The sequence below is a fragment of the Emys orbicularis genome, chromosome 9 (genome assembly GCF_028017835.1).
Source record: "Emys orbicularis isolate rEmyOrb1 chromosome 9, rEmyOrb1.hap1, whole genome shotgun sequence".
NCBI lineage: Eukaryota > Metazoa > Chordata > Testudines > Emydidae > Emys > Emys orbicularis.
In genome coordinates, this window is record NC_088691.1 from 65,356,640 (window position 1) to 65,369,956 (window position 13,317).

The following is a 13,317-nucleotide window of genomic DNA, read 5'->3' on the forward strand; positions in this document are numbered from 1 at the left end:
ACAAATAGAGTAACATATTTTAAAAAAAAATAGGGCAATTAACTCATTGATGCCTGGGTTCAAACGTTATGGTCTCTTTCCCAGCAATGAACTTATTGAACTGGCGGGGCAAAGCAGTGGCATTTTACAAATCAATAAGAATTCAGTCTTCGAAGCCCATCAAGTTTACCTGATCAATACTAGAAAATGTGGCTTATTTTAAATGTGCACATCACACTATTCATTCGTTGTCCATTCGGGTCTCCAGTTAGGTGCCTGTGACATGTGGTTCAGTATAACTCAACTAAAACACAACTCTGTGTTAAGCAAACAAATCTGAAGTTCTTTTCTCCTGAGCTGACAACCCTGCCAAAAAACAGCTCTTCCTGGATCTCCACAGCACAATCTGGTGCATTTATTTTCTGCTAAAACAAGTATCTTAGACACAAAATTGTCTCCATAGCACCTGAGCTGAGTTTTTGGTCTTATCACCATGTCTTCAGCACTGCTCTCCAACTGCCTCTCCTCTCTATTTTCTCTGTTCTTACCCAGCGCAATTCAGGAAATTCTTCCAATGTTCATCACCAAAGCCCTCTTTTTTTTAATTACTTTGTACTGTGTATTTATTTTTATTTTTCAGACTGGAACAAGCGTATTGAGTATAAGCCTGGCTCTGGCAGCATACCTTTGTTTCCCAGCATTCATCTGGAAACCTGTGATGGACCTGTTTCCTCAATCCAGACCACTATTGAACTGCAAACCAATTATATTGGAAAGGGCTGTGACCGAGAGACATACTCTGAGAAATCACTGCAAAAATTATGTGGTATGTGCTTGGTTTTCAGTTTACTTATTAATTCCTTTTGTCCAGCTAAAGCACTTTTTCCATAAACACACAGACCAAGTCGCTACTGTAGATGTGGTTTTACATATGCACAATGTCCATTATAGCTAACTGGCTGGTACCCATAGGAATTAACAAGATGGCATGATGTGACATCAGAGGTAGTTCTTGCTTTTCTCTTCCACTCTTTCTTCATTACTTTCTTACTTTCAGTTCTCCTCTCCTTCCTCTCTTCTCCTCTTTATCTTCTTTCCTTCTTTTCTTCTTCTCATCCTTCTCCCTTCCCTTCATTTATGATGTGGATGATTTATTATTTCCATTGTGGTGTTACCTAGGGCTCAGATCCATGTTTATCATACCAGGAGCTGTATAAACAAATAACAGATTATTATGAAGACCTTAGCACTTCACCCACATGAAACTGTAGCTCCTATTCCAATGACCCTTTCTAATTTCATTGCACCAAACAAATCCACTTAAGAAATGTCATGCAGTCCTTTGCCAGAGTTTTTTAAAAAATGGAAAGTTTGGGATACTATGGAAAAAAGGTATTTGAGAGATGGATAGTTTCTACAAAAGATATTCTGATTCAGTGAAGAGTTTCCAAATGTGTTTTGCCCCTTTATTCAGTAGCTCAATATAGGCTTGAACTAGATGCTCCAAATTTGTTTTGCTGCGCAGGTATCACCAACAGGAAAAGTGTCTTGCTATTCTTGGAAGGCAAGAGGACTATTTAGTTAGCTATTAGTTAGTTAAGAAAAAAAGTACTTTGATACTCCTTTGACCTGAAATTTTTATTTCTACGTGTGGACTCTGGTATAGTTTCTGAGCATTGGAGTGGCCAGCACTCCAGCTAAAGGCTTGTGTAAGATTTGCACTTCAGGATGTCCACAGACTAAGCCACACTTTAGAGCTATGTACACTTTACCTTACGATATCTGCAACCCCAGAGTGTGTCATTCTTAAGGCTTGTGTCTGAACTGCTGTCAATGTACAGTTAGGCAGTCTACAGCCCCAGAGTGCATCTTTCCTAAGACTCATGTCTAAGCTTCTATGACATGTGTTCTAGGATGCCCACAATCAATACAACTTTTCCATTTTAATTCATAACTTTTCTGTTGTGCTTTATTAATTGGCTTAAATTTGCTTTGCTAACACCACTGCAATACTGCACAGATGTACAGATCAATAAACTAACCTTTTAGAAAATAATTTTGGGCCTGAAAATGTCTCAGGCAACTTTACCAAACATTTTTTAAAAATCTAAAGCATTTCCCAGGCCAAAAAACTTTTACTTGGAGTTAAGATTATAAATATTGTGATTGGGCAAGGCCAGATGGCTATAGAAAAGTAATGGGAGATAGATATATTAGCCCCAGGTTAAACAAATCCCTGGTACCAGGATAAGTAAATGGCAGCTGCTCCAGGTCAATTAAGACACCTGGGGCCAACTAAGAGCTTTCCAGAAGCCAGGGAGGATGCTAGGTTGATTGGGACACCTTAAGCCAATCAGGGGCTGGCTGAAACTAGTTAAAAGACTCCCAGTTAGTCAGGTGGGTGTGCATGTCAGGAGCTGTGAGAAGTTGTGCTGTTGGAGAGACTGAGCTGTACACACCATATTAGGCACAAGGAAGGAGGCCCTGAGGTAAGGGTGAAGTGGAGCTTGAGGAAGTGGGGGCTGCTGTGGGGAAGTAGCCCAGGGAATTGTACGTGTCCTGTTCCTAAAAGGTCAGCTACCATAGCTGATACTATTAGGGTCCCTGGGCTGGAGCCCGGAGTAGAGGGTGGGCCTGGGCTCCCCCCCCTTTGTCCCCCTGATTAATCACTGAGACTGGGAGACAACAGAGACTGTGCAAGGAAGGATAGCTTCTCCTCACCTACCTCACTGGCTTATGATGAAAATGGCTCAGTAGACTGTGACCCTTGTCTCTAGAGAGAGAAGAGTTAAGTGGAGGGTCACAGTGAGCCTCTGAGGCTAGCGAAATCCATCAGGAAACGCAGGACCCACGGAAACAAGGACAGAGCTTTGTCACAATATCTATCAGTTACTTGTGGGGTAAACAAGAAGTAAAAGAATATTATTGTCCTCATAAAATCTACAGATATTACCCTGGAAATTGCACAGGTAAGGTAACACAAACAACCATAAATTTACTCCTGTATCATAATCCAACTAACAGAGATACCACAAAAGCAGGAGAAAATCTGTCTACAAGCAGCACTCATCTTCATCAATCAGTGATATTAAAACTGAGACGTTGATCTAACTGGGCAACCTTACTCTTGTTGATAGATCAGTGGTTTTCAACCTGTGGTCCATGGACCCCGGAGGGTCTGCAGACTATGTCTCAGGGGTCTGTGAAAGGTTGTCATTAACATAGAACAGTAGTTTTCAACCTGTGGTCTGTGGACACCATGCCTGAGATTTCCAAAGGGGTCCGCACCTCCCTTCGAAATTTTTTAGGGTTTTGCAAATGAAAAAGGTTGAAAACCACATTGATAGAGGATCGTGTACAACTTTAGCTTTTTAATAAAAATAAACATGTCTTCACATTGCAGCAAAATATTCTTGCCTTTTTCAAGACCCAATGCAGGCATTACAAAAACATAGGTTTTTATGTCTCTTCAACAAAAATTGACTTCATTTGCGTAATCATTCAGGACAAATTTCACCAAAATACATATGGTTTCAGATGAAGGATTACTCTGTAAGATTTAGAAAAGATATGTAGCAACCATATCTGGGGATATGAATCTTTTAAGGGAAGGACCCAAACTAGGTAAGTTATATGCCAGGAATGTGGGATGACGGGGATCATACATACATGCAGTATCACAGATACATGTATACAGAAGCAGAGATTCTCAGCTCAACACTCTGAGGAAACTACTTCGGCAAGGCAGACTTTAGACTTAAACTAGGTTTTGATAAGAATTTTATCAGAATGTTAGTCAAGGTACAGCAAGGATGCAAGGTGGAAGGTTGGTAGGTGCAAGGGGTAGAGTTAAAGTTAGATGTGAGTTTCTAGGCTTTCTAGTTCAGGTGACACTTGAAAAAAAAATTCCAATCTTTCTGTTTGCTTTTTGAGTAAACTATGTTTTTAAAGGGCTATTTTTTCTCCTTGAGTAACTGATAAGTATTTGCAATCTTAATTCTGGGTTAACTTTTTTCCTAGGAAGAAAATCTGCAGGCTAAAATTGATAGAGAGAGGCATGAGCATAAACACTTCAGCAGGTCTTATGATGGTTAGTGTATCTAGTAGAGGAAAGTGTTTGGGAAGATGGACAGACACAACGACTAACAATATTGTATTATTGCTTAGGTGAGAGCTCTTCCCAGTGCATCTATAAAGGAATAGAATCTTTAAATCCAGAAGAGAAAATAGATGGAATGCAAAATATCCTTGTAAAATGGGAAAAATTCAAATGGACTCAAGGATAGTCTCCTGTGTCTGGAATTCCTATGTTCATAGAGAAGAGTAAGTGTGAGAGACAGATAGATACTGATGACAGGAGTTTCCTTGAAAGGGTTATAAAAGAAAATGAGTTTTGCATCAAAATTGCATCTGGAGTGGTTTACATGCCTGTATTTAGTATTTACTGTCAATCCCTACTTCAGAGAGAGCTCATAGAAAAGCAGGTTAATTTTGTTTAGAAAACTGTTTTCTCCCAGAAATGACCTGATAGTGTGTAATGGTTTGAGGAATAAATTCTTGGAAAGGAACAACCTGCGTATCTTGATGTCAGAGAAGCACTGTGCGATTGCAGGGAAAGTGCAATGTTGAGTGATTACAGAGAAATGATCACTTGTGCCACATCGAGCACAAGACTCTCTCAAGCCTTTGTAATTAAAGGCCCCAATTGATAAATCATGTGCTTTTTGGTGGACATCCAGTGAATTCAACTGCTGAAGAAGGACAAGACATTAAAATGCAGTCATTTGTCTTTCTGTTCATTTATACTTGCCATTCAACGTGCCAGTGATTCACTCCCACTTTGACAATCAAGGTATGCAATGTAATTTCCAGAAAAGATTGGTGTAACAGGAGCTTTAAAAAAAAAAAAAAAAAAAAAGCAAAACCTCAGCTCCGATGATGAAATTATGCTTCTTGACTCATTTGAAAATATAGGGAATTTGGAAAAAAAAAAATCTATAGTCTTCTGCAAAGGTGAAGTACCCCTTCCCATCCCCCCACCCCTACTAAAATAACGTTTAGACTAAACAAATCAGTTAAGGCTGGACAACAGGGGATTAATGATCATGCTGCTGTTTCCCTTCTCCCCAATATATTGGTATAAAAATAAAATCATAGGGAACTGCTAACAGCTCCATTTGACAGATCGGGAGCTGAGACACAGAGAGTTTAATTGATTTGCCTAAGACCACCCAAAAGTCTGTGGCAGAGCAGGGAGTTGTACCCAGGCTTTTCAAGTCCCAGTTAGTGCTCTAAGCACTAGGATATCCTTTATATGCTAACGGTCAGTGTTGGCACAAGAACAAATTGATATAAACTGGTTGTGAACAAATTCAGGCTGAAAATTAGAAGAAGGTTTCTAACCATCAAAGGGTTGAGTTACTGGAACAACCCCCCTAAAGGAGTTGTGAGGGGAAACAACTTAATTAGTTTTAAGAAAGAGCTGGACAAATTTAGGAGTATGATGAGGTTGCTTGTGATGCTAAGAGGCAAGGCCCAACAGCCCTGGGGCTCCCTTCTGGTTTATATCTTCAGTTCCTAAAAGCCCATGCTTCAGGGTTTCAGCTGGTCACCTGCAGGGGTCAGGAAAGGACTCCTCACTGCCACACACATACCCCAAATGTATTCTGTTTCTGTTTGTTTTAATCTCCTTCCTCTGAAGCATAAGGGATGGCCACGGCTGAAGATAGGACTTTGGGCAGGGCACCAAGCGTTCTTTGTCTCAAATGCCTGGCTGGTTGATTCTTGCACATGTGCTCAGGGGCTAACTGATCGCCATATGTGGAGTCAGAAAGGAGTTTCCCCCCAGGTCAGATTGGCAGTGGCCTTGGGTTTTTTTTCACCATCCTCTGCTGTGTGTGAGTGTGAGTGACTTGCCCAGATTAGCTGGATGTTTCTCACTTAATCATTTCCCTGCCAGGCACTGGTGTACGTTGGTCCCTTCTATTCTCTGCCTGTGGCACATAATAGTCTAATCTCCTGTGGGCTGTAACACTATGGCAGGCCTGCACAACTCGTAAAGCGGCGAGGGCCATATTACTCCAAAGAAAACAGCTGAGGGCCGAAACACCCTGGCCCCGCCGAACCCCCCTCCCCCAGCGCCACCCAGCCCCCCTGAAACACAACACACACCCCCAGCGCCGCCTGCCCCGTGGAAACAACACCCCCAGTGCTGCCGAACCCCCCACCCCAGCGCCGCCCAGCCCCCCCAAAACAACCCCACCCCCTGCGGGCCGCACAGTGAGTGCAGGCCTGCACTATGGTTTAATTTCAGTTATTGGGCTTAGTGTGGGGGTGCTGTGGGAGGCCTGTGATATGCATGAGGTCAGACTTGATGATCTGCTGGTCCTTTCTGGCCTTAAACTCTGTGGCACTTGTGCAGCACCCACTAAAGTCAACGAGATCTATGGACACCAGAGGAGGGAATTAGGCCTCTAAGCAGCATTAATAAAGGGAGGAATGACATATCTTGACATTTGCGTAGTGTGAAATCATCTACATCTATTTTTAATCAATAAAATGAAATACTGCTGTCTCCCCCCACAGAAAAACAGCAAAAAGTATTTTAAAGGTTCATATTAAATCTTGCGAAACCCTAGGCAGCAGTGCATTGTGGACTCTCTGTGTGGTAAATCTGATACAAAAGATACCCTGAGCAGAATGTTGAGGTGCTTCAGTGAGCAGCTGTCTGCTGCTGTTGCCTTGTGAAACAAAGTGCTTTGTGATTTTTGGAAGCTGCTAGCTCTTGCAATAGATGATAACATACTTTATGCTGTTTTGGGGCAGCCAAGCCCCTTTTTTTATTCCACCTCACACACTGTAGTTATGGTGAGCATCCTGTTGCTGTAGCAGAGAGCAGTTGCTAATGCTCTCAAAAACAATGTGACAGGATTGCAGCTGTGTCCCTTCAGCAGGTATATTCTTGCCTGCATGTTGACTTTGCCCTCCTTATTTGACACGCTATCCCTGACATGGTTGCATAAGCACAGACGGGATTTACTCCCGAATAGTGAAAGTTTTATGACTTTAGCTTGTTTTCTCTAATACAGAAACAAAAATTAATCGCAAAAAGGAGCACTTCAAATGGTAATTACATATTAATTTGCATATAAAGTCATATTACCAGTCATGTTTTTTATATTCTGTAGGGTTACAGTAAAATCAGGTGATTCCAGGCTACTGACAAAGTCATTGTTGAGAATTAAATATCTCATACTGAAGAAGGGAACATCTCAGGAATGTGGGTCCAACAGTTACTTAGCAGGGGCCCTGTATAAACTGTGCCAAAACTCCATGACATGCCGCATATTGAACATCCAAATCCAACATTGTTTTTGGAGTAAATCTCCACACAATTATGTAGGGATTGAGTAGGAACCTGTCAGTCTGGGGCCTGAGTCACCAAGGTACTTAAGCAGGAGTCTGACTTTAAGCATTGGAGAAGCCACAGTGCTATCAGACACTTAAAAGTTAGGCTCCAGTTTAAGTACCTTGCTGAACTGGAGCCTTAGTAAGCTATTTAGGAAGTGTATTTGTTCATTTGGGAGCTTTCTCACAGTTTCACTCTAACTGAAAAATTAGATCTTAGCATGATTACCCTACTAAATGTTTATTGCTGCCTCTGACCATAGTGCAGGATTAATAGAAACAGAAATGTTTCTCCATGATCCCATAAATTATTTAGTACAAATCTGTTTTAGTTTAAAAACCTATTTTTCTTTAATACACAATTCTTTGCAAATTACTTCTATGCTCTTTAAGTTTAAAAAGAATCCATAAAACAAAGGCTGATTCCTTTAGAAAAAGATAGTGTTACTTGTGCTGTGTGCAAGTAAAATATTTTTTAAGTGGCTTGAGCAATAAAAAAAACAAATTTACAAAGTTTATTATAGATTGTGCCATCTGGATAAATTGAGTTTGATGTTTTCCAATAGATAACATCTGTGTATTAGGCAATGCAACCTGGTGTGTTATCCACAATTAGTGCTTATAAAACAAACACATTTTGTCCTTGTGCACAGCTTCCACATATATATTTTTAGGTTTGATGATGATGCCACTTGGAAATTACTTTTAAATGAGATTTTTTTAAAAAAGAAAAGCTGTTAGAAATAACGTAAGTGTGGGGAAATATCCAAGAACTTCAGAGTTATTAAATGCAACAAATGCCATCACAAAGCTGCATGTTGATTATTACAGTATGGTAATTAGATAACAAAACTGTTGGCTAGGTTACAGTCCCCACATAAAGCTAAAAGAACAGGAGTACTTAATGCAACACTAGAGGTTAGGGTGTTTCTCCTCTAGGTGGTGGTATCTTATTAGTTTGAGTTGTTTTGGCTCACTCTGGAATTTTTTCTTGACACTTTTTCTTGACAAAGGCACCATCAGGAATGTACGAATTCTTCAGGGATGCCTAACCCATGCTAAATACTGACTTTGCTAACCTTACCAAGTAAAGGCTCCACCACGACAGGCCATTAGTTATCTCAAAAAGCTGCCTGAGAATGGTAAACCTTAAGGATGCTGAGTTTTCATTTCAAAAAATTTTTGCTAACTTATTAAGGTCTTCTACACTGTAGCATTTTCCATTTTTGTTTTTCAAATTGTCTCTCAAAAAAATGCTGGGTAGCTTATAGCCACTTCATTAATCATTCACTTTTTAGAAAGCGACTGATTGACCTCAGTCATGAGCATCCCTTCACGCTCTCTGCAATCATTAGGGTACTTATGGTAACAGCTATCAAGGATGTATTGTATGATACTGAGGGTATGTCTATACTACAAGTGCTGCAGCTGCAGCACTGCAGCTATGCCACTGTAGTGTAGATACTTGATACAGTGATGAAAGGGGGCTTTCTGTTGGTATAGTATATCCACTTGGTAGCTATGTCAGTGGAAAAATTCTTCCATCAACCTACTTGCAACTATTGTGGGGGTCAGTTCCACTTAATTACATCACAACGGACACACCACTTTTCTTATTTACTTTAGGTGTAGATGGGGCCTAAGGGTTTTACCATGGGACTACAAGAGTATTACAGTGATATAGGGTGACTGTGTTTCCCTATGCTGAATACAGGACACCTGGTAAAATTACTTCCGAGTCAAATGGCAATCGGTCATAGAAATGTTCAAATTAACATCAAGTTGACTGAGCCCCTGTTAGAAACAAATATTGTGCAGCTGGATTCTTTTTATTTACCTACTTATCTTTAGGGCTTTAGGGTTCACACAGGGAGGGGTAACACACACCCCTGCCCCTCACACATACGGGGAGGGGTGATGCACACATACTCCCATACACCTCTCTCACACACCTCCCTGCCTGATGCTCTCTGCCCTCCTGAGGTGACACATTGGGGGTGGGGGGAAGAGACACGCAGGGTCACATGCCCCCCCTCCAGATTTCTGCCAGGGTTCACACCAGAATGTGGCCAGCAGCAGCCTTTCATCACTGTGCAGAAGGGAAAGGATGGGAGCTGCTTCCAGCTGCAGGGGAGGAGGATGGGGTGGGGGGAAAGGGATGACCTGGCCTGTGTCTTTGCAGAGCTCATCTTTTCCCTGCCCTCCCCGGCCCCACCCCCCACCGCTCCCATGTGGCTGGAAGCTGCTTGTCCCTTCCTGCACGCACAGTGTCAAAAGGCAGCTAACCCCTCCAGTCTGCTGCTGGCCACTGACATAACCTAGCCGCCTCCGGCTACAGCACGGGCAGGAAGGGGTTAAGCCCTAAGGATGCATTGTGCACCAGGGCCCAGGGAACCTGACTGCAGGAGCTTCAGCAAACCGGGCCAGAGAAGTGGCTCAGCAGGGTGTAGAGCAGCCCTGTGCCCCCTGGGGGCAGGACCCAGGGCGGGGGGAGGGGTGAAGAGGGTGCTAAGCCCCGGCCCGGGGGCTGCTGTGGATCCTGCAGGTTTGGGGAGCGAAGAGGCTGGAAATCGCTTCTCTTCCCTCCTTCCCCCCACCGCCACTCCAGAGCTTAGCTGAGGGGCGGAGAGGTTTCCCCGTGCCAGCGCTGTCTGGAGCTTTGGCACATGCAGGGCTCGGCTCCTCTTGGTCAGCGCCCTGGGCCGGAGGGTCTTGGGCTTTTCCAGGGCACTGGCCCAGCCAGAGGCAGTGGGGGAAGGAAGAAGCCTGCTGGCCAGGCTGTTGGTGAGCTCAGTGCTTCAACCAGGGGCTGGTTCTCCGCACAGTGCTGGGTGCGGGATGCGCCCTGCTGGGGGGAGGATATGGAGGAGCAGCGGGGTTGGGGGTGGGGGGAGAGGCAAAGTAGATAGTCGACAGCGAGAGGGGAAGCACGTAAAAGGCCAATGGGTGGGCAGCAGAGGCAACATGTAACTGTCCGCCGTCTGGGGCCTGACCACATTCACCAACCACCGCAGCTCGCAGCCAGTGCCAGCCAGAAAGGGGATGGGGAGCGGGGCCCTGCTGGCCAAGAGCTGGCATGCAGCGGGGGCTGTGCTGATGGACCAGCAGGGGGAGTGGCTGACCCCATGTGCTGCATCTTCACCCCGCCACCAGCCTTACACACCCACTCCCATCATTGGCCACTGGACCCCCCCCACTCACCCTGGTGGCTGGTGAGCAGGGATCCGGCCAGCAGCAGGACCCACCAGTACTTATGCGGGGGAGACAGAAAATATGGGGCAATTTGCCTGTTTTTAAGAAAAAGTCAGGACACCTGCAGGAGGGCTTAAACATGGGACTGTCCTTTTAAAAATGGGACGTCTGGTCACCCTACAGTGATATGAATCTTTACCTATTTTCTAGAGATAGCATTACTAACATTCTACCATCATTGTGAATTTCTATGATGTGTCCATGGAAGGAAATCCATGCAGTTATCTCAAACTCATGCCTATAAAATCTTATATCACAACACATCACCATGAACTATGTACACACACCAGCAGGAAGGGGAGATTTTGAGCTTTCCACTGGGACACAGAATACTTGCTTCTTGTAGTTTCTGAAATGCCAGATGTGAAACATAAGATAATGTTAAAGCTATTTAAAATAACAATGAGACCTTTCTAAGACATTCATCTCCCTCCAGTGCCTGTAAAGTTGTACTCAGCATGACCAATATATCTAGGGGAGGGATTTCATTAATAGCACCAATTAAAAAAACCACAACATCAAAAACAAAACGCACCTTTCTGTACACTGTGTGTTGGTACTGTACAAAGGCATTCTGACTCTGAAGTCAATGGAACCATTTGTGGAGTAAGATGTTGCTGAACAGGAGCAAGGGTATCTGAATCTGGCCTATAATGAATTTAACAGAATAGCTTTCTCATCACTACCTCATCATTATATGTCATCTGCAGGAGCATCCTCAGGTGCCATTGACTTATTACCGACTCCTAGTGCAGCAACTAACTGGACAGCTGGGCTTCTGATAGACAACAATGACATGATTTTTAAATTTGATGGAAAACAAGGAGCCAAAATTCCTGATGGAATAGTACCAAAGAATTTAACTGATCAATTCACTATCACTATGTGGATGAAACATGGACCTAGTCCAGGACTGAGAGCTGAAAAAGAAACCATTTTTTGCAACTCTGACAAGACAGGTGAGTCTATTTTAAATCTTTTTGGCAGAGCTCACAGTGGCATGGGTGGAGTTTTTCTTCCTATCAGTTAATATATTTTGAAAGGAAGCCATAAATCTTGAGTATTGTGTCTCTGAAAGTTTTACACATTCCTTAGTTGGGTGATAACTGAGCTCAGTGAAAGTTTCCGCAATACTTTTGCATTTCTCAAAACTCATCTAAGGATTTTGTAGAGAGCGGTTGACAAAATGGGGAAAATTAGTTTTAATTTTTCATGATTTAGATTTGGGAAATTAGTGTTATGTTAACTGAAATCAGATTAAATATTAATTGGAAAACTGCTGACCCAATTCATCCATAAACTAAATGGATAGGACCTAATCCTCAAAGGTGCTAAGCACCTGCAGCTTTCACTAAATTCATGAGGAGGTACAATTCTGAAATAAAGTAGAATGTTATGTCTGTTGGTTTGTTTGAAGTGTATATTGCCTCCTTATACAGGCAGAATTTTTATTTGAGGCAAATTCAGCTAGACAAAGCAATTATGACACTTCAGTGGTTTAAGCCTCTTTATTTGTTATATATTTTTAGAAATGAATCGACACCATTACGCACTTTATGTGCACAACTGTCGTCTGGTGTTTCTGCTGCGTAAAGATTTTGACCAGGCTGATACGTTTCGCCCGGCAGAGTTCCACTGGAAGCTGGATCAGGTACTTGGGCTACTTTTATTATCTGTATGTAACCTGCACTTACAAGGGATGGTTCTCTGTCCCCCTGTAAAGGAAGAACCTCATAGAGGTTGAAGAGGTTGCTGCAAGCTTTGAGCTAACTGTTTTCATCTCAGTGTGGTAGAGGCTTGTAATTTTAGATCCAGAGGTCCTGGGTTTGATTCCCATTGCTGACAACCACACAGGGGCATCACATTACATGTAGTTCCTAAAAAAGTCCTCCATTCACCATCAGAAGCCTGTTTTATTTGCACAACAGAACTGATTTAGACCTTTCCAATCAGCACTTTGCTGACGCGGAGACAAGTGCCTGATGGTGCATGTTGACTTGTCTTTCCTAGTCTGTAGACTCCTATGTTCAGTTGCTGTTGTATTTAATTTTGCTTGATTATGAAGAACACTTTATGGAGAAAATATTAAGTAGCCGAAAGTTGCCTTCCAGATAATTATTAATTCTAGTTAAGATAAGGATGATGCAAACACACATTTTTACAGACTAATATTTGCTTAAACTGAGTTTTTTGTAACATATTTTTGAGCACAAAATGTAAAGTTCACATACAGGTATAGCATTATGCTAATTGTTTAATCCCTTACGTTCCTGTTAAAATGGACCAGAAGGTTGCCCTGAATCCTGATTGTCAAATATATGTAACAGGAACCCATTTAATGGACATAGCACTTGTTTTTTCACTTCTGGTATCCAGATGAGGGTTAGTTCTGGTATACTTGAAATGAAGAAGCCTTAACATGTCTCAAAGGATGAATTTACACTAATGAATGGTGAACCTTAAAGGTCTTGTAAAAATGGTTTAGTTTGATACTATTGTGCTGAGTGCTATAGAAATATTTATAAGTCAATGCCATGGAACTGAATTGCTACAGTAAAAGATAAGTTCTGATAAGCATTAAAGATTTTAGAGATATTTATTCGAAACTTATGTGTACCATTTTGAGCTGGAAAGCTGAATTAAAATCACCTTGTGTGCTGCTTTGTTTTCTTGTTTTGA

General features: G+C 42.3%; 1 protein-coding gene across 1 annotated transcript in view; it reads left to right on the top strand.

Moving 5' to 3' along the window:
• The window catches only part of CLSTN2 (calsyntenin 2), a 385,405-nt gene that overhangs the window by 280,639 nt on the left and 91,449 nt on the right, over nucleotides 1-13,317 (top strand). The window contains exons 6-8 of the mRNA XM_065411406.1: nucleotides 620-805; nucleotides 11,349-11,597; nucleotides 12,168-12,289. Coding sequence (XP_065267478.1) covers nucleotides 620-805; nucleotides 11,349-11,597; nucleotides 12,168-12,289 — 557 coding nt within the window. The remainder of the gene's footprint in view (nucleotides 1-619; nucleotides 806-11,348; nucleotides 11,598-12,167; nucleotides 12,290-13,317) is intronic.